The sequence below is a fragment of the Haliaeetus albicilla genome, chromosome 13 (assembly GCF_947461875.1).
Source record: "Haliaeetus albicilla chromosome 13, bHalAlb1.1, whole genome shotgun sequence".
In the NCBI taxonomy this organism is placed as follows: domain Eukaryota; kingdom Metazoa; phylum Chordata; class Aves; order Accipitriformes; family Accipitridae; genus Haliaeetus; species Haliaeetus albicilla.
The window spans coordinates 14,624,314-14,645,077 of record NC_091495.1 but is presented as its reverse complement, the minus strand read 5'-3'; the positions used below and the strand labels follow the sequence as shown (position 1 = coordinate 14,645,077).

Below are 20,764 nucleotides of genomic sequence, written 5' to 3'. Positions count from 1 at the left end.
GTATGCACACAAAGACACACCATGCACATTAAATACATTAAAATGTGTACACTGCCCAGTCTTCTAAATTGTATAATCCTACTGTAAGCCGTTTTTCATTCTCAGTTGATTAAAGTATTAGTACAGAAAACATCTGTCAGAAATAAAGATTAGGCAATGGGCTCAGGCTTGTTCAGGAGGAAAGCAAAGAAGCAGCACAAGTATCGCGCAAGTAAAATCCATCTCATGTAGTATTAATCCTTTCATTGCCAGGAACCAACATTTTATTGGCATGATGCAGCAGAAAAGAATATTTGTTGTTTATTTGGCTTGGCCGAGCTTAAATTTCATAAGGACATTCTACTTACTTTTATCCTGGTTCAACTGAAATACTGCACTGAACTGAAGGAAATACAAGGCAGTCTAACACACCTTATGTGGTGAAGCAGAAAGTAGAAATACAACATACTGTTCAGTGTAGACTGTAATCAATACAACAATCAAAATTTAATTTTTGCCTTGTTTTGAGAGACAGAGCCAGAATCTATGTATTCTAGGGATGACTGAAAAAAGTAAGAGGCTGGAACTTGACATGCATCATATGCAAAAACCAGTACTTGTTATTTATAATGAAAATTACAGGAAAATCAAACCTAAGAAATTCTTGGTTCCTCATTACCCATCCACATCCCCAGCCTCTTCCTCATCTATCCTGGAAGTTCTACAGGGGAAAAAACCCAAACCAAAGTATGTGGTCATATCCTTAAAAGTGCCCTTTCTATGTAAAACCCAATTAATATCACTTTGCATGACATGCACCCAATATGGATGCATACTGCAAGAATCCATAAACTTGGCATTTCGTAACATTCAAGTATTTTACTATGCAACCTAAATGAAAATTTTAATGCAGATTTCAAATTTAATTTTTCAATCATGTAAAACAGGATGCTGTTGTAATTTTATGCCTTCAGTGGAGCTTCCACCCTGAACTTCAGCTCCACAGGACAAATACCATCACTGCAGCAGATGCTGCTGTCCCAAGTAAGAGTGGGCACTTATGAGCCCCATCCCGTCTCCACCCTGAGAGAGGCTCACAGAAGACCAGCTTACCTACTCTTCAGGAAGATTCCTGCCTTACCCAGCATCCCAGGAGAAGAGGTGGCAAAAGCCTTGAGCTGAATTTCGAGAGAAAGGGAGCAGAGCCTAGAAAAGCACACCACTGCACAGCTGCCCCCATGGCAAAGTGGTACATGATGTTGTGGGTGTGCTGGAAAGAGCACAGCATGACCTCAAGACATCTGCCTGTTGCTCAAGTTGGAATAGCAGCATTCTCTTGACAATTCGGTGGAAAAGAAGAGTCACTGAGGTTTCCAGTCAACCTCAGGGGGTGGCAATGATGGTTTTTTGCTGGGTTTTTTTTTGGGTTTTGTTTTTTAAGTGAGGATAAACATGAGGTATTTGTCTATCTTGCAGGTTTCTTCTCTACCCCACCCTCCCCTTTTGTGAAGGACAGAAACCAGCTGCAAGAATCTGAGATGATTCAAAGTCTTTAAAGACTGAGAATCTTTCACAAGGAATGTATTAAGCATATTGTGACCTTCTGCATCTGCAATTGGACAGAGACTATCAGGAATGTAGAAGCATCATGGTATTTAACATGTTACATCCAAAATAAGCTTGTACTTTTTTCGCATGACTTCCAGAAGAAAGCTTCTGGCAGAACCCTGGAAGGTAGACTGCATCTTACATCAGGACAAATACCTATTTGTGATCCCCTGCTGCCCATCAATTAGCTACAGCAGGATAATGCTAGTAGGCTAATAATCAAAAATGAAAAAGAGAAATGTCATAAACATACAAAAGTAAACAAGACCAATATTTAGGAGTGCCAGCATTATTCATGATGCTGAATCAGCTTATTTTTAGGCAGTCTGGGAGGTTATAAAAAAAAAAGCACAAGTCAAAAAGGTTCTTCCAGAATCATAGACCCAGACATTGCAACTGTCATCACAGCATCCACTTTATATTCAGAAGAAACCAGAAGAGATTTGGAGAAAGACACTGCGATATATTATTTTGATGATTTTATTTATTTTTTTAATCTTCAAAATTTTCTGCCTTGAGACAGGAATGCATGATAGATAGAAATGGCTCAAACATCTTCACATGAAACACTCTTAGTCATAATTCATTCACAATTATTTTTCTAAAACATCTACAGTTACATAATCCCACCCATTTCCATCCATTATCACAGATTTAATTATTTGTTAAACAGTAGTTGCCAGCAATTGAAAGCTGTAAGGCTTTTTGCATATTAGTAGAGTCTTCTGAACTACAAACACAAGAGTATCACAACTATAACTCTCACTTTACATGGCAACCCCAGGTGACAGATGTTCCAAAAAAAAAAAAAAAAAAAAAAGTGTTGTTTATGTGGAGTTCATAAAAATGACAGAGAGAGCTCTGTGCCTCATTAACTCTAAAATCCTTTCTCCTTTATTACGATTATTTTCTAAAACTACAGCATATTCCTCATTTGGAACCAAGAACTTTGATGAGCTGACCTTTACCTTCCATTGCTGCTTTTTGGCAAATTTGCAAGTCAGGCATATTAGAGCTCTCCAGCAAAACTCTATGTACAGAGCACAGTTTAAACAGATGGGTTGCTTGGAATTCATATCCCCCTCCATCTGAAGGGAACTACTTTGAGGTTTTCTGGAACTGTTGTAAACAAGAGGATATTTTTTTATATATATATGTGTGTATATATATATATTTATATATTTTATATATAAATGTTCTAAATGTCCTTTGGGAGTCCATTTGTTTTTATCTTTCCAAATGATGACTAAATACCTGATCTGTAGCATTTCTCCTGAGAAGATACTAGTAAGGGAATGACAGTTTTGATGCACTTTGGAATGGCACAATCACGTAAACGCTTGCACAATTAAGACTTATGAACTCATCCAAAGTTTCTAAACATGATATTCTAACTAAGAACTAAAATACCAGCACAATGCAGCAAGTTAAAAAAGAAAATTCTATGTAATCAAAATATGAACAAGTACATAGGAAATGGATATCTGTCAGTAAATCTATATCTTTTTAAAGTAGGAAATGTATGCACTTAAGAAAAAAATGTAGCTATCTGACAAACTTTGTAAAAAAAGTACTTTCCAAATGCATAACAAATGCCAAGATATCCTGTAACTGGCCAGGTAGAGCCACATGAAAGCTGCATGGCTTAGAGCAACCCAGGGAGGGGTGGAAACACAAATCACAAAAACAATAGATCAGCAAGTCTAGGGGAAAAAAATAAAAAATAAAATCACATCATCATCTAAATTACTGTATGCTTATATCACAATTGCTAAAGGAGCCAGTGGGGGAGGGTAGAGATTGCAGTTTAACGATTCTTAGAGTCACCTCTAAAAATTCAAAAGAAAAAATTATCAACTTAATATACTAATCCTAAGCACCAATTTAATAATTTAAGTTAACTGTATTTATATTTCTCCTACTAGGGATGGAGCAAGTTCTGCTTGAAGGATTAAAGTTTAACTTTGGAGCCTGTCTGACTTCTGTGTTCTTGCCATGCTTCCTCTGCTGTTCACATCAAAGTCACTGTAAAGACTCTTAAAGTTTCAATCTCTCTAGGCAAGCAATTCTTTGAAGAGACAATTACATCTTACAGTTTAAATCAACTTTCAGGTCATGAAAAGTGAAACACGCCAGTATTTAGTTAGTCTGATACTAAATAGTCTGTGAAAATGGAACAGCCAATACCGTTCCTTGACAGGATTTGCCTTAGAACTAGCAGCACCCAGAGCAGACCAACTGCGAACACATCCAGACTCCACTAGGAATTAGTAGTGTTAGAAAATTGCATATATGTTAGATCAAGAAGGCATCGCCATGCACGTGGCATCATTACATTGTTTCTCCTCTATTTTTCTCATTAAGAAAAAACAAAGGAAAACAGCCCTACAAAGAGCTTTTTGGTTGTTTTTTTGTTTTGTTTGTCTTCGCACCTGGAAAAAGCAGCACAGTACTCCTCAGCTGGAACAGCTCAGTGCTTCCCATCAGCTTAGTTCTTTCAGAAAGCACTTTCACATAGTTAAGGTGGTCTACTTCAGCTAATTCTCAGAGCTAACCTTTTTTCCAGTATACATTTCATGCCACTTCCTGACAGCGATTTCAGAACTGAAATGGATCTATGGTAATGTCCACTACTAACCGTGACCAGATCTTGACACAGACCATCAAGCCAGGCCCTTAGGATGGTTCCACACATTGAACTGAAGCTCAGACTAAAAATTTCACTGAAACTCAAAAGCTGGAGTGGTCATGAATCTCAGCTACTTTTCCCTATTTGAACCCTCACCCTGTAATGAAAGCACGCACACCAAGGGAAAATAACAACCGCCTGAGCTGGGAGCATTAAGACACCGGTGAGTTATCTTGCTGCTCTTCAGTGACCGTGGATTCGCTGTGCTCCTCGCTCATCTCGTTGGAGGGCTCCTCATAGCCTGGCTCAGCAGGATCCAGGCTGCTCCCCTCGCTTTGCTCCTCACTCTGCTCTTCGCTGGCCTCCGCAGACTGCTCCAAGTTGCTCTCCAAAGAAGCTGGAGAGCTGCCAGTTACACTTTCATTTTGGTTCATTTCGTTAAAAGGCTGTGGGAGAGGTGCAGGAGACTGTACAGCATTTTCACTGGCAGAGATGGGCACTTTGGTTGCACCGATGTCTACAACAATGTCATTTTGCGGTAGAGTAACTTTCTCCACAAGTTTCCATTGAATAATACTCATGTCTTTCCCTCCAGTTGAAATCAAGTGGCCATCACTATGGGTGAAGCTGACATTTGTCACATGACTACTGTGAGCGCTGTATTTGTGACTTGGAGCCTATTGAAAACAAGCAGAAAGATAAATCACATGCTTGACTAGAAGAGCACACGATACCAAAATCTAAAACTACTACTATTTTTGCTTAGCCCTTCGAGAGAGCTCTTTATTCACATAAGAGTAAAAAACTGTATTTATATTAGGTTCCCCCCCCCCAATACATCCTTTCTTCTTAAGGCTTGTAACTTGGGACAGATTTAGAACTTTATGCAAAAAGTAATGGACCTTACACCAAGGCCAACGAACAGAGAGTGTCAAGCCTCTTCTCCAGAACTTAAGGAGAACTATTGCCTCTTTGCTTTTAGGTATATTATTTTGTATTTTATATTATTTTATATATAAACTTAATGGGGAAAACCATGCTTTTTTCTCTAGCACTGTTCTCAGATATAAATGAGCTGTTTGGCTGCCAGGTTCCAAACAACCAAGCTGGAAGCAGGTGTCTGGCAAGGAAAGCTTCATGCAATGCAAACAAGCACATAGACTAGACTGGTCTAGACTTACCTTTGGCTTGGAACAGGGATACTGAAAGAGATGGACCTTACAAAAATCATCAGCAACCGCTATCACTTTTCGGTTATGGGATCTGACAAGGGCATTTATGTCTGTCCCATCTGATCCTTCGGGCCAGACTCCTAGGAGAGAGTAGAGCAGATATTTAGCGATGGTAGTTTTAGAAACAAATTCAAAGACAATCCATGAACAAAACCAAGATCTATAACGCTGTGAGAAAAGGCAAGCTTAACAAAAGGTAAGACAGACATTCAACTGGAAAATGGAATATGCGTTACATTAAATGTCATTAACATTTTGCTAGCCTAATGGTGCTCCTCCACCCCGTTCCCCCAAACCCTCAGCCTCAGCCAGGATAACCTCTCAGGCTTAATATATGTTTCCTGTTCAAAACCTGTCTTGTTTAAAGCTTATCTTAAGATTAAGTTTGCTGCTAAAACTGGCAACTCTTAATTTAACACTTTCATTCATGCAGAAATGTTTTGAAAGCAAGACTCATGCTGAAACATGGAACAAGCCCAGGTACCATACATTATGCAGAGATTTCTTTTGGTTTTATTTTAAATCTTAGTATTTGCATGATGCAAAGGAGGCAACTGATTTATGATACTTTGCACAGAAACCCAGCCTCTATGAGTTTCATAGATGTAAGTGCTGTCAAGTGCTTAAGTATAATTCAATATGTTTTTAAGTGAAAAAAGTGACACAGATATGTCTAGACAAAAGAATAACAACATTGCCTGGATAAAAAGCACTGAACAAATTGGGGAGGAGGAGGGTCTATTTTTATTAAAAAACAAAGACCCTAGAGATTCCCATAACAAAACTGATGATTCACATCTGCAAGAAAAGCTGAACAAAAGGTAAGCAAGGGGTTATAAGATGCCAATTTATGCCAAAGGTACCATATTTTTACAGCTCAGACTTGGGTTTCTGATTAGTTCAGGAGTTAGGAGGAATTTCCCCCCCCTCAAATTTCACCCCCGACCCTGAAAAACTGTGTGTCTGATGGAGTGAGAGGGATGTTCATTATCAGACAGGAAAATATCTTCTTCCTCTGCTACAATCACCAACTTTGGTAAAATAAAAAACATGTGCTGTCTACTATTTTATATAGCACAAAACACCAACTTAGAATCGCCTTATCTTTTTCAAACTCCCACACTAATTCTTCTTGTTTTTAAGCAAAATGGCAAATAGCATTTAACTTTAAAGTTGTTTTTTTCCATTCTTCAGTGGGTGGAGTAAAAACTTCATTTTCTCTGAAGAATAACAAAGGCAGCTTGTTAAGCTTGTTACAATGCCAATAAGCTACACTGTAGGTAATTTACTAAATAAAGATATGAAATGCTAAGGAAAGTATTCAGAAACATTTTAGCACTCTCACATCAATGAAATTAATCTGAAAAATATATACTACTTAAGAATTTTCAAAGTAGCTCAAAATGAATGAATTTTAACTTTCTCCTGCATTCTATGTATAAAATACAGTGATCAGGTGGGAGTAATAAATGAACTTCAAATCAGTTTCCTGAAGTTTCAGCTACCACCTTAGGCAGACTATGCCAAACAGCTATGCTATCTCCTCTTCTTTTTAATTTAAGATTAAAAAGACGAATATTCAAGATTGCATCTCTTACTGAATATCTTTTGTGTTCACAAATTTCTTTAGCAGCTCAAAAGGCAAGACAACCTGTTGTCGTAAGACAGCAGGATTTGCTTTCGATGCATCAAGCAAACGTGGAATAAACAAGACATTAATATGACCAAATTCTTAGTTCTTAACTGTAAAAACAGCAAAAAACAGAAAATAATAGGACTTTGTTATTAGGCACGACAGCAGCACTTCAATTTTAATAAATTCTGCTAGCCAGTGGTAAGCCTCTCAAAACAATCTGCTCAGATGAAAGTGTGGGAAATGTGCAGTAAATGAGAGTGTGACTTCCAAGTTCTCGGAGTGCAGACTGATGATAGTGCTGAGCCAATATAGTAATATCAACTGCCAAAAAGGAGCGATGCTATTCTCATCTGAACCATGCATTTCTATCCTCTTTCTTCTGCTGACAACAGTGCAATGCCTGAGCCTACGGACACACTATCCACAGAGCTAAATTAGTAAAACACATACCCCCAAAGCCCAAATCCCATAAACTTAACCCTCTCTCCTGAATATTAAAGTGAGCAGCCCCTGGCTTGTTTGAATCCCTGAGCCAGCTGACCCTCAGGTCAAAGCCAGACTTCTCCTTTGGGCAGCAAATATCTGCTAGATTGGCTTAGATGCAGTGTCTGATTTAATGGGAAAATACTTGCCTTTGTCTGAGACCTAGCCATAATTTTAAGATTCTGCAAAGGGTGTCAGACTACCAGACAATATAAAGTCAAGGCATGATGAATCTTGGCTAGGAAGTTTAAATATATTCTGTTCTGCCCCAGAATAACATCACATTATCTGCTTTATCTACTTCATTCCCAGGTCCTCTGGCACACCGAAGATTTTGAGAGCTTTTGAGACTAACTAAACTTAACCCAGAGTGGTTAAAGTTTGTATTAATCCAAAAGGGAATGCAGAGAGGATCAACAGACATCCACTTTTTAAAAACAAAAAGTAAAAAGGCTTCTCAAAACAGTCATTATGGGAGCTGCTCATCTCCAGCCTGGCCCCAGCCACTTCTATCCAACAGCTGTTAAAAAGACAAAGCCAATGGTCTAGATGTGAAACCAAACTCTGCACTCCCACACCTCATCTCCTTAGGTCACGAGTAAAGGACACTCCTGGGAAAGCGCTGGAATTCAGAGAGCTGCTCCCCTTATCCTGCCTGCTCTACTACCAAATGAAGTTCAGTAGCAACAGAGCCACCGTCTGCTCCCTCCACCTTCCTGGTACATTTAAGTGCTCTGCATAAAATGTAAAATGCCTTCAGCTCCAAGGCTATTCCAGAAGGAATATTCAGTCCTTACAAAGTGTTTTCATTGCTCCTGGAGAAAGACATCATATTAGCATCAGAGTTTTCCTTTTCACTTTCTCTAGCATCTCCTGAATCTTCTGATACTCCATTTTAAAAAAGGCATTTGTGTTGCACTATTATTTCAGTCGCAGTAGTAAAGACACTGAGGAAATGACTGCTGTGGACCAATTCCTTGTCAGCCTAGGCTTACACGCACAGAGCATCAGGAGGCAACAGCCATCCAGTCTCTACTTCACCCAGACAGACTGAATAAAACCAAACATGTACACAACCCAGTTCACAGTTCTCAGGCTAATGAGAGTCAATATTTTCATCAAACTAGCAATAAGCAACAGTATTCAGCTCCAGAAACAGCATGCTCCTGTTTATTTCTGCTACCTACCTCAAGCTCCAAACAACTCAAAAATATTTATGCAGTTTATCAACCAGTCAGCTTCCTTCTCTGACCCCTTTATTTTTCCTGCTCTGCCTCAGATCTTTGGTACCCACAAAGGAAATCAAGCCTGGTTATAAAGCACCAAATGTCCTCCACCCAACCAATATGCCACACAGGGTCAGTGTTATCCCACAGATCAACTGCAATCAATTAAGGCTACTTGCTCATTAAGCACATGACAGTCCTAAAATATGCACGGATAGGTGTCAGAAGCTACAGAAGCACTCAGACTTAACTGATTTTTTTCTACCCTGCATATAAACTGATATTCAAAGTTGAACTCCTAGTAGCTGTGAAGAAAAGATTATAGACCTAACCCTCACCTCTAAAGAAAGTGCTGATTTACCTGCTTTTAATGTTTCCAACAACATGAAGAACAGAGGTATCTAATCTCAGCGGAAGTGAGACATGCAGCATCCTGCTCACACAACTTGGTTTTACAACACTGACAGGCCGAACCATACTTTTCAACCCCTCACAGAGGGGCTCCTCATTTATGGCCAACAGAGCTGCCTTCAGCAAAAGCACTTTGAACTGTTTGGCCACAGTCTCAAACTGCACTATTAAAATCAGATCTGCAGCGCTGTAAATTTTTCTGTACATTTTAAAAATAAACTACTAGGTAAAGAATCTGTTTAATCTTTAAAGCATTTTAACTCTTTAGAAGCAGTGCATATTATTCACCTTTGACTACAGGTATCAAAGTGCTGTCATGATTTTAAGTCATGAACTGTAACCTACACTCACATAGTCTTGTTTCTATCCCAAAACAAGGTGAGCAAAGAAGAACGCACATGTGCCATACGAGCACTTTAAAATATCAGCTTTTTGCTTCAGTGCCTCCAAAATTGGTAGCCTAAAATGACAGCAGAAAAGTCAAATCCCAAACTTCAAGATGAAACAGAAATCAATTTTACGTTGTCTATAGAGCATCCAATGCTCTGTATCACAAACAAATACTGCGGTCAGTCTCTTTGGTCTGTCATCTCAGCACCATCCTCAATAATCATTAACATTGTATTTCTAATGACAAATTGAAGCAAAATAAAAACACAAAAGCACAGCGTGAATAGCTTAAAAGCAAGTTAAATGGTGCTTACCAAACACCTGGAAGCCTAGCACACAAGTGTATGTCGTCCAATCTATATCCTTACAGTCAGAACGATTCCTGATTAGCTTACAGCCACTTGGAATGTCCCCTGTAAAAAAATGTGAATGATGAGTTATGCCATATAAAATTATATTTACATATGTGCCCTTTGAAGGTGCTAAGACAGTAAATAAATATATCTTAAAACCAATCTGGAATCCCAGTATAGAGGCAAAGACAGACCAGTACTTTCATCAAATTCCAGATACTCGAAGCTTCGCTTGGTATTTAAGAGTCACATTTACCTCTCATTTCCCTCTTTAGATCAGCATACCTCAAAAACATTTCCCTGCAGCTTGCATCCCCTGCCACCTACTCTACAAAATGCTTTAATACAGTCTATAATAGAATAATTTCTCCTTCCTACCAGCTTCACTGATGTGTTAAAATTCAAGCAATCATTCAGGAAGCTCTGCTTTTAAAACAGTGAGCAACTATTGCCAGAGGAGCCTTAGACTGCTTTTCAACTAGGAAAGGAAAGATTGTCCATCTTTCAATACACCAGCCCAGTACTAATGGGTCACAGCTCTTTGCTTCCCTATACAGGCAATTATAAGCACCAACATTTCCTTTTGGTAGATTGAGATATTGCACTATCCAGGTTTGAAACCTAAGTTGTGACAGGCAGAAAAAACATTTTAAGGTGACAGATATTTAAACTGCTGGTTCTTCTTGCCTGTACAGGAGCAGAACTACAATCCTCTTGGATCTAGTTAAAGCTACAGGAAGACAAGAATACAAAAAAGTATTTAAAAACAGACTGATATGCACTATGCAAGTTGAACTTTTGACATAACCACTATATATTAAATTCATATTTTCACATATTAAAAAAAGACAAACACAAAACCATTATTACCACTAACTCATTAAAGTAGTATTATTGCTTTGCTTAATTTTCAACACCACCACCCAAGATAAAGTTTAAAGAAAGAAACCCCAGAGCAGAACAGTGGCACAGACCCACTGATTTTATTCCCTGAAAACAACTGGTATTGTTGACACTAATTAGACAACTGTATATATTATTTTCAATCTACAGAACTTTGGGCCAACATCAAAAGGTAGCGCCACTTGTTCTGTAAATTCTATGCTGTTAAACTGATTTATGACCTTGTAAAGAAGTAAGCTATATTTGGCATTGCCATTAGGTAATACACAGCTCTGAATAACATCAAGATATCAGGTTACACGAGTTCAAATTGGTTCCTTTGTCAGTAAGCATTTTGTACAGTCCTGATCAAACACACTCTTCTGAATTTTCTGACAGCTAATACATACTTCTGTTTCCAGTGTATCTAATTTCATACTTACAGTATAGTATTTCATAGTCTCCTGAGTTTGACATTATATACTTGTTGTCCGGGGACCAGTCAAGGTGTGTAATATAGCTGGAATGTCCCTGGAGAAGAATGCAGTAACATCAATGTGAAACGCTTACTTTTAATTCAAACTCAAGCAGAAGTTACACCTACAGATGTGACAGCTAACAGCAAAAAAGCACCTCTCCACCCACCCCAGGTCTGCCGCAATTCACTTGTGCTCCTTTAAAGGCTCCTTACTCCACAGTGCCACACTTGCTAAACAAATGCAGGCTGGGCATCGCGCCTCTCCCACTGCATGGTGGATTCTTCACTTGTAAACCATGTCCCTCTTAGACCCCAGAATGATTTATTCCTAGAAGGTACATTGCTAAAATATGGATGAACTCACATTTCTACTGATTGAGAAAGGCAAGTAACTTGCACAGGATCATTTTTAGATCCCAACAGAAAAGTGACAGATAGGACTCTATTTTATTTCTCTATCCATTCAAAATAATTTCCATTAAACACACGCACATTCGAATAACCTTTGCTAATCCTAAAAACTTAGGATAGCTCAGTTAACAACCACCATGTAAAACTACAAGATCAAGGACTGGTGTTACAAGAATACCCTCGTAAGCTTTTTGAAAGTTTCTGCTCTGCTTCTTACACTGCATGCATGTTAATGCCAACTTCAAGTTTTCCCTATAGGCACAGGGTCATCTATATAAGAATCAGAACACTTTGGCCCAATTGCTTAGCTATCACCATCAAGAGCACACTGAGGGCTAAAGACCCACCTTTGTTTTCGAGGGAGAAGCTAAATGCAGCTGGTCAGAATATTTTTCCTGTGCGCGAACTTTTTTGTTGGTAGTAATAATAGTAATAATAAAGCTGTGAGAGGCTCCAGAGAAGCCACACATTTGTATAAGGTAGGAATAAATTATTTCTCTGCAGAGGAAAGGCTAGGAAATTAATAAGAGTGACGTCCATGTCACTCTCTTCTTCCTCCACCCTTCCATTTCTTCTTACTGCTCCTCTTCCCCTTGTAAGACCATCCATTTTCTCCCCTTCCTAGTCATTCTGCCAGGCAACAAAACACCACTTTCTTGACTGACAGATGCCAATTCACCTCCCTCTCTCAGTGGGCATTATGAAGATGGCATCCCTCAGCGCCCCCCAAGGTCTCTTGGCCCAGCCTGCACCCACCGTGCCAGGGCCATGCTGGAGCACTGCACTGGCTGCCGCACCACCCACCACACCAACTGCCTCTATAGAGAACTCTAAGAGGTGCTGATTGCTTCCAGAATTACATGTAGAAATACGCCATGTCTGTCTTCCTCTCCCCAGGTCCTCTGTGAGAGACTGCAAAAATATTTAGAGAAAAGCTAGCCTTTAAGATTTATTTACTTATGAACTAGTCTCTGTCTCAAGCCGAGGAACTGTGTATTGACATAACTGCTTTGCAGTCATGGATGGGATATACGATATCAACATGCAAACTTGGTATTTTGGGAAACAACAACAACAAAAAAAAGTGCAGTTGGCTAGGATTTTCTCTCCCCCCCTTATTTTCCAAGTCTTCAAATCTGCAAACGAACTCCAACATGGAAAAGAATTGGTCAGTCATTTACTAAATCCTGCCAGACATTTGGCAGCTGTTAAAATTCCTGGGGGCAGTGGGGGAGGGAACAAAGCAATTGGCCAGGGGGCTCCATGCTGCAAAATCCCTTCAGGCAAGCGATCACTGAACGATGAACTGGAACAAAACATTGTCATAGTATTTTCAATAGGATGATCCCATTTTCTATTAAAATCTTTCTTTGGTAGCTGCCCACTGATAGGGCAACATTTTACTCTCTCCTTTTCTGTACCTTTATATACAATGAACATAATTACTCATATTATCACTGGCTAATAAAACTATCTAACTAAATGGAAACCCTCTCCTTCATTGGCAATGTTCATCTGTTTCAGATTTAAGTGGTGCAAGGGTACAAATACCCACAGCCTATAGGATTGGCATGCTAATTATTTCAGGTTAAGTCCAGTGGATCAAATACTTCAGGGTGGCTGCCTGAGTGGCTTTCACCCCACAGCCCCCTCGGTAAGTGCAGAACACTTCTCTTTTGCTAACAGATATCTCTGATGTAAGGCAAACAGAGACAGCGCCAGCTACCATAGAGCTGCTGACATGCTGGAAGTTCATACCCCAGCCCATACCTTCACATTGCTGTCTGCATAGCTGGAGCCCTCAAAAAACAGCTGCACTAGTCGAAACGGTTGTTTCAGCTCATCTGAAATTCTTTCTGATCACAACCAACACCATCTCTCATTGTGGAAACACATTCACAGGTCAGAGACTCGCCTCTCTGGCAGCAGCAGAAAGCCTGGTCGTGACTGGAAGGGGATTTAAACGTAACAGTGGGCATACAGCCCTTATGCACAAGCTGATGCTGGTTCAGTAGATAAAATCCTTCTGAAAGTATTCAAATAATTTATTCAAGTTGGAAGAAACAACCAGAAGTTGACTACCAGGAGGACTGAGTCATACTACTTGGAGGTCATCCTCGAGGCTACTGAATGACACAAGAACGCCAGAAGGACGCAGTGCCAGCACCGAAGCACCGGCCAGGAGAGTGCTCCGGGTCCCGAGCATGCCTGGGTGTCTCTCTGCTTAGTATCAAGCTGGTATCGACCCGCCAGCATGCTGGCAGGCAGCAGAGGGGAGGTGCAGGGCACATGAAACCGGATCGGCAGCCTCGCAGCGCACTCCAGTCAGCTAACACGCTGCTGCCTTCTGCGCACGCTGGAAGGGTCAGGGGAGCTCAGCCCCGACAGAAACCAGGTTGCTAATTTTGGCCTCTACACACAGTCACTCGGACTGAAAAAAATGGTTAACAGAAATCTGCTTTGAAGCCTTAACGCTTCTGCCGGAGTATAACAATGCTCATTTCTCCCAACCCTATTTTTACAAACCCCTTTCCTGCCAAGGCAGAGAGACAGACATACAGATGCTGGTTTAAATTACAACATGCTCTCTCCTGATACATAATACATATGACATACAGAAATAAATGATCTCATACATCTTCAAAGAGCTCACAGAGACCTTGAAGTACATAGCAAGCTAAATATTATGTGTGTTAAGATTAGCCATCTCTGAGTGATTTTATCTTTTATGATTAAAAAGTAAGTGATGGGGTAAAATGCTGTACTGAGGTGCAGCCATCTGCTGCCATCCCCACCAGCCCCACTGGGCTCCCAGTCTGACTTATGTGTAGGCTCAGCCCTTTCCCCACTGCCTGAGCTCCCTGGGAAGGCTGCAGACCTGATTTCTTGTCTCATGACTGTTGTGCTATCGGCTAAGCCCATCACCACCCTACTTAGGGGCTGTAGGATGCCCTGGCCCACCCTGCACCGCAACCCTGCCATTGAGGAGTCCCTAGCATACCCAACAGCCTTCCCTCCCAGCTGCATCCCATGCCAGCGCCGAGCCCTCCCTGCCAGCCTGCACACTGTAGGTATGGGGCAAACCCACAGCTGCTGACCACCCCCGCAGCCCTGTGCCCCTGGCAGCAGCTGGACACAGGCTGCTCTGGACCCCCATGCGCTAGCAGTGTGGCGCATCCTCAGCCAAATCAAAAATGATTGAGAAATCTCTCAAAGACATCATACATGTCACTAAAGGACTGGCTAATGCCTGTTTTTTTTCCCCCCTAACAGTTTCCACTGCAAGTCTTGCATCAAAGGTTGTAGGGGAAAAAAAAAAAAAAAAAAAATCTTAGAAATAATAAAAAAAACCCCAACCCTAAACCCCCACAAGTTAGCCTTATGGTCCCCTTACCTCCCATTTTCAAATTAACAAAGCAGCTTTAGGAGTTTTCTTATTTTTAAAACTAAATGCAATTGGTGACAAACATATGAAAAGTGTTTTGAGCACGGGATGCACTCCTTAAAAAAAACATTTCACATTTCAAATGTGAACCTATTCTTATGATATCATTTGCAAATCCCATTAAGGTTCAGATGTTCTTTATGTAAATATTCCTACTAACCTAAAGAGATAGCTGAACTTAAGGCCAGGATGTTAGACACCTAACTAAACACTGGGACAACCTCATATAAGGACTAATATAAACTCCACTGCTTGTGCTACACTTAGATTTATCTACCCTGGGCCAGAAATTTATTGTTAACATATCCCCCAATTCCAAATTTTGTAGTAACAATTACAGCTGAAAACAGTGCATATTTGCAACCTCCAAAATCACATATTCTAAAGAAATTCCACCATCTAATGTTATATTGGTCCAATGAGTGCTTTACCAATAGGGGGAAAATACCCCCACACAAGTGTAATATTTTCCCCAAGAGTTTCAGCATATAGGTACAAGGCATTTCTCCATCTTACTGCTAATTTCCCATTTCAAAGAAAGTCAATACTCTGAGAAATTAGCCATATTCAATGCAAAAGTGTTCACCTAACACTAACAGTTGCAGTTCCCATCAGACCAAAGTTTAAAATCAATTAAATGCTGAAAAAAACCCCACAAAACATATAACCAAAACTAAAAAAGGAAAAGCATCAGCGCGGAGAGTTCCACTGCTTAACATCTTGGTGTACGTATAACATCAAAATGCAAGAACTGCTGATTATATTTGCTCCAAAACTTACAGTGCATTTTCCGTATCTGCTATACTTTCTTCCATTTTCTGTTACTACGTAGAGGTAAATAAAGTTGTCATGGGATCCAACTGCAAGTAAGGTGCCATCTACAATACAAAATATTTGATATAAATTAACAGAATATTTGTTTTCCAAATTTTAATGATTTCAGATTTATCACTAAGACAATGGCCTCGATTAAACTACTGCTTACTAATTGTATTTAAGGATATATAACTGTTTACATTATGTTGTTTTTCAGTCAGTATCTGTTTACTTTGTGGGCATGGTTTTTGGGCAAGTTCTTTCACTTCTGCTTTTTTTAAGTAAGTGTCCAATGGACAGGGTATAAATCCTCAGATTGCACTGGATTTCTGGAAACTGTCAACAGCGGGCAGGCTTGAGTTTTGTGCATCACAAAAAATGCGTAACAGTATTTACTCTATAGTTAGCTTAGCTGGGGTGGGGGGGGGGCAGGGGAGGCGGGGCAGGGGGTAGAGTTGTGTATAAATCAGTGCCAAATAAGGTCTAAATGACGAGTGGAGCATTCAAACATTACAAGCAGTTTTCCAACCTGTGTTGTCTCCATTTTAAAACAATGACATGGACAAGAGCTGCCCTGAACCATGATCAAATGCCTCTGTAAGTGTCAAGGAACATCAGTGCTTTGAAATACATTGCTGCGCTTGGCAGATGTGGCAGCAGCAGACGAACATTTTGCCCACTGACATGGCATGTTATCCAAAAGCAAACAAGAAACAGATTTACAAGGGTGTTCTTCCATCCAGTTTTAACAGAGAGAATTCAGCCTCTGATGGTCTGTCATGTCACATCTGAAGAGGAGACTCAATACTGGCTTGGACACCGTGTAAACCCATAGCAAATACTGAGCAAACAGCTCTGACTTTCAGACAGACCTGTTTGGTTTTATGGTTTTGTATTAATAAACTTGAAATTTAACTAAGAAGTATATTAAAATATTACTGAAACACTAAGCTTTTTACAGCCTGTTCTGTTAACCTGCCAACTATTTAGTTGAGAATTTTTAGTTTTTCTGGGAGCAAAGCTAGCTTTTATTGTAACAGTACAGATCAACATGAAGGAAAGGCTGGGAAAGGTGACTGTAACTTTGCAGTTACAAAAAGTCCAAGATTTAGCATACACAAACAAATCTGTAACCAAGTATTCAGTTATATATTAAGCATCTTAAATGATTTTTTTCAAAGCTCTACCTTTTCTAGTGACTGGGGAGTAGTTTAAGACAGTTTAACAGAACAGACATCTCATTTATCTGCAATTATTCTGAACATACAAGTCTGCCTACCTACTGAGTAGCGCATCACTGAGAGCTGTTCGTTGCCATCAGTGTGTATTGAAACCAGATCCCTTGTTTCTGCATCCAAAACAAACCACCTACAGAGAGAATTCCAGTAAGTATCACTTCCACTAAACAAAAAAACAAGCAAAGGAGCAATAATCACTGCCTGCCTTCATCTTCTTATACTAGCGCCTCAAAAGCAGCACAGCAAACATCTGTTTTTAATGGAACGCTTTTCTGGTTCACAAAGTGATACAAGTTTCAGTGAAGAATATATGAAAGATTCGAAATACAGCCCAATTTTTTCCCCCTCCCTTGAACACTGCAGTAATCACCAAAATGTCTACCAGATGATAAACATGCCAGCAGATAGCTAATATGACTGCACCTTATCATCCTGAAGCCTTAAGGCTACAGCTGAATTTTGATCTACTACTTCTTCCCCATTTTGAAGAACAGCTTTGATATAAAAACTGATCGTTCAATTTGTATGAAGCAAAGTTTAAAAAAATAAAAATAGAAGTAGTAGGGAGTGGAAGGGAGTGGAAAACATATCCACACTCATTTTAAACACAAATCTATTCTAATTCAGTATTTTCCCCTCAGTCCTTTCCATTTCTATGAATAATTTTATCAAAGTAAGAAAGCGTAACCATCTACGAAAATTTGATGGTTGGTAACCTAGCATTTTATTTTTTTATTTCCTGCTTGGATAATTTATAACTAAGGTAATTAATTGCATTTTTTATTATTTAACAATAACTTTCAAACTGCAGTGTTAGTTACGAGGCACACGTAAAAAGCTCAGAGAAGCTTAAAAAACTCACTGGCCTAAACACTGAAATGGCCACTGACAGCAAGACAGGCAAGATCAGCAGAACCTGAGCATTCTGCAGTGGTTCTGATGCCCACCTAACTCCTAAATACAGTGAACATTAGCAAAACAAAGACAATGAAAATCTAATAAAAATATAAATACATACACATGTATCATGAAAACATAAGGTGTCAACATGGCTAAATACATTAAAGCTGTACACAGAATTTAATGTCTTTGCTCCAAACTTCTGATCTCACAACCGTGTGCATATGCCACAGCCAGGTTTCCATCCCTAGTGGCAAACAGTGAGCTCACACACTGGGAAAACAAGTAAGGCAATTCCACCCGCTGTCTCATAGTGAACTCAGTGGAACAGTGCTAAAGCTAGGACCATTTATTTCATAACAAACTTATATGACCTAAAATAAACTCCAGGAACAACAGCGTATATCGCTGCTTTCTATGGATGGAGATCAGATTCCAGCTCATGCTGATCCAGTGTCCAGTAGCTAGGTATCTGGAAAGTGACCTGGTCCAACGGCTTAAAACCAGCTTGTGGTTAGAGAACCACATGAAAGAAATGAAACGACATACACACAACCCCCCCTGCCCCCAGCCCCACATGCCATGGACTGCTGAATAATCTCTGTGCAAGACAGATGCAACCAGTGGAAAACAGCTAATATGTTTGCATTGGACAGCAGTAGAAACCATGCTCCCGGTTTCTCTTCTGTAATGCTCTGCTGAAAGTGGACTTTTGATTTCCAATCTACACACTGAAGCTTTGCTGGTTCTCTGAACACATTAGGAGTTACAAGTTCCTATTCTGCTATTTAGTTCAAACTGTGCCCCCCTTTGGCCCTGCCAAATGCTTCACTAAGATGTTACCGGGGTGATAACCCTGAGAAGGGTGGGTGTGGATATTAAAGAACAAACAAAAATAAATTTAAAAAAAACCCCAACAACCAAAACCACAAAAGGGTTTGGCAGGGGTGAAGAGAGAGGGTACCTATGCCATTGTGCCACCACAGAAAGAAAAACAATCACTCCACCATGACAGCAAAACTGCTCTAAAAGTACATCCTGATGGGACAACAACAGAATGGTGAAGAACACACATGGAGGCATCACTGAGTTGAAATCATCTGGTTTTCAAGCAACACAAGAAGCTGGTCTGAAGGCCAATGCCCCACTGTCTCATTCTCATTTTGTGTCTTCCTGAATCCAGCACAGGCTGGAGGCTCCTCACTGCTTCAGCCCAGGTGGGCAACACACCTCTTGTGCACAGCCAGCGAAACAGGAGATAGGAAGACTTTTTGCTTTACCAGAAAACTTAGGCAGTATACTGTAAAATCTATTTATCTAGCAAGACGACACAGCATGATACCTGTTTGTTTATTCTGAGCAGCGTAATTGCAGTGCCTGGATATAAAACCTGATGATCAGCACAGTAACAGCCAAAAGCAAGCTTTCTTCCACAAAGCGGGTAAGTACCCCCTTCCCATGCCCTCCTGCAGGTGCCCATGCTGCACAGCGCTTCTGCTAGACAGCCAAGGGGAGAGCTGAACCCTCCGTGTCCCAAAATACACAACCAGGGCAGGGCAGGGCAGGGCGGCTTCTGCCACAAGGACATGCCTCTTGATGCTGGTCCTGACACTGGCTCTTTAGGTTGGTCCTTTGAGGCTGTTACCTGAACCAGGTAATCCTCCAGTTAATAGTATGTAAAATGAAAAATACCCAAAGCCTAAAATGCAACCAGAAAAACATTCAATGCCCCCCTATTTTACTGAAAGCACAGAGGTGGTATTGTTTGGTATCAAACACAATGCAAAACTGCTGCTGCTTTTAAGAGTGCACACTGAACTTCATCTGGCATTAGGAGACAGCATTTTGTGACACCAGTCCTTCTCAAAAAATTCTTCTGCAGAGGACATACTAGCAGCAATCTTAGCTGACCTTTGAAAGAGTCAGTGCACCGTGACAATTTTGATAATAATTTAAGAAAGGAAGCACTGGTCACATCTAGTTCAGCTGTTTCTTGATGCTTCCACGAATTGTAATGAGACGTGCTCTCTTCAATCTTCCAAGCTCTCCCAATGCCATGGCAAACACTGCAACTGCCAGCAAAAAAGCCCTTCTCCATGAAATGTGTCTTCAGTTTAGCAGCTACAGTGGTTCATCAGCATGCCCCACAGAAGCCCTTCTCGCAAACAGCTGGGGTCCACCTTAAGACTGTGTTTCCGATCTTCCTTCCAAGACCCAGGTATGCAACATGCAAATGGCAGCTGACCCTGAAGAAATCCTAAGAGCTGTGAAATGCAAAGCTTGGCTGCCAAGTGAACTTCTGATCTGTAGATCAGATGAAATAAATGGATGAATGGTATCCCAGCTGTAAGATAGTGGTTCTTTCACTTTCTCTGATTTTTATTAATTTTTCTCCCAATTATTACTGAAGATAACATGCTTAACTTGTTTGTGAGTTCACGTAAACAAGACAAAACTTTTGCCCTTTTCATCTGTTTCTTGTCTTCCCATTCCTTTGCTTTAAAAAAACACTAATAACCAATATAAAAAAACATGCTTAGAAACAAAACCCCTTAAACTACTCTCTTTTGGAAAACAAATTCTGACCCATGACAGACATTTATTATTGATAATTCACATTTGTGAATGTAGATCTTTTCTGATTAAA

The 20,764-nt window shown here is 40.1% G+C and overlaps 1 protein-coding gene across 3 annotated transcripts in view; it reads right to left on the bottom strand.

Moving 5' to 3' along the window:
* Positions 1–2,051: 2,051 nt before the first annotated feature.
* EML4 (EMAP like 4) overlaps positions 2,052–20,764 on the bottom strand; it is a 169,384-nt gene continuing 150,671 nt past the window's right edge. For all 3 annotated transcript variants that reach the window (XM_069800243.1, XM_069800242.1, XM_069800241.1), the window contains exons 19-24: positions 17,259–17,347; positions 15,944–16,041; positions 11,273–11,360; positions 9,909–10,007; positions 5,398–5,528; positions 2,052–4,893 (exon numbers count right to left, since the gene is read on the bottom strand). In XM_069800243.1, the coding sequence (XP_069656344.1) occupies positions 4,429–4,893; positions 5,398–5,528; positions 9,909–10,007; positions 11,273–11,360; positions 15,944–16,041; positions 17,259–17,347 (970 nt within the window). In that variant the 3' untranslated portion in view covers positions 2,052–4,428. The remainder of the gene's footprint in view (positions 4,894–5,397; positions 5,529–9,908; positions 10,008–11,272; positions 11,361–15,943; positions 16,042–17,258; positions 17,348–20,764) is intronic.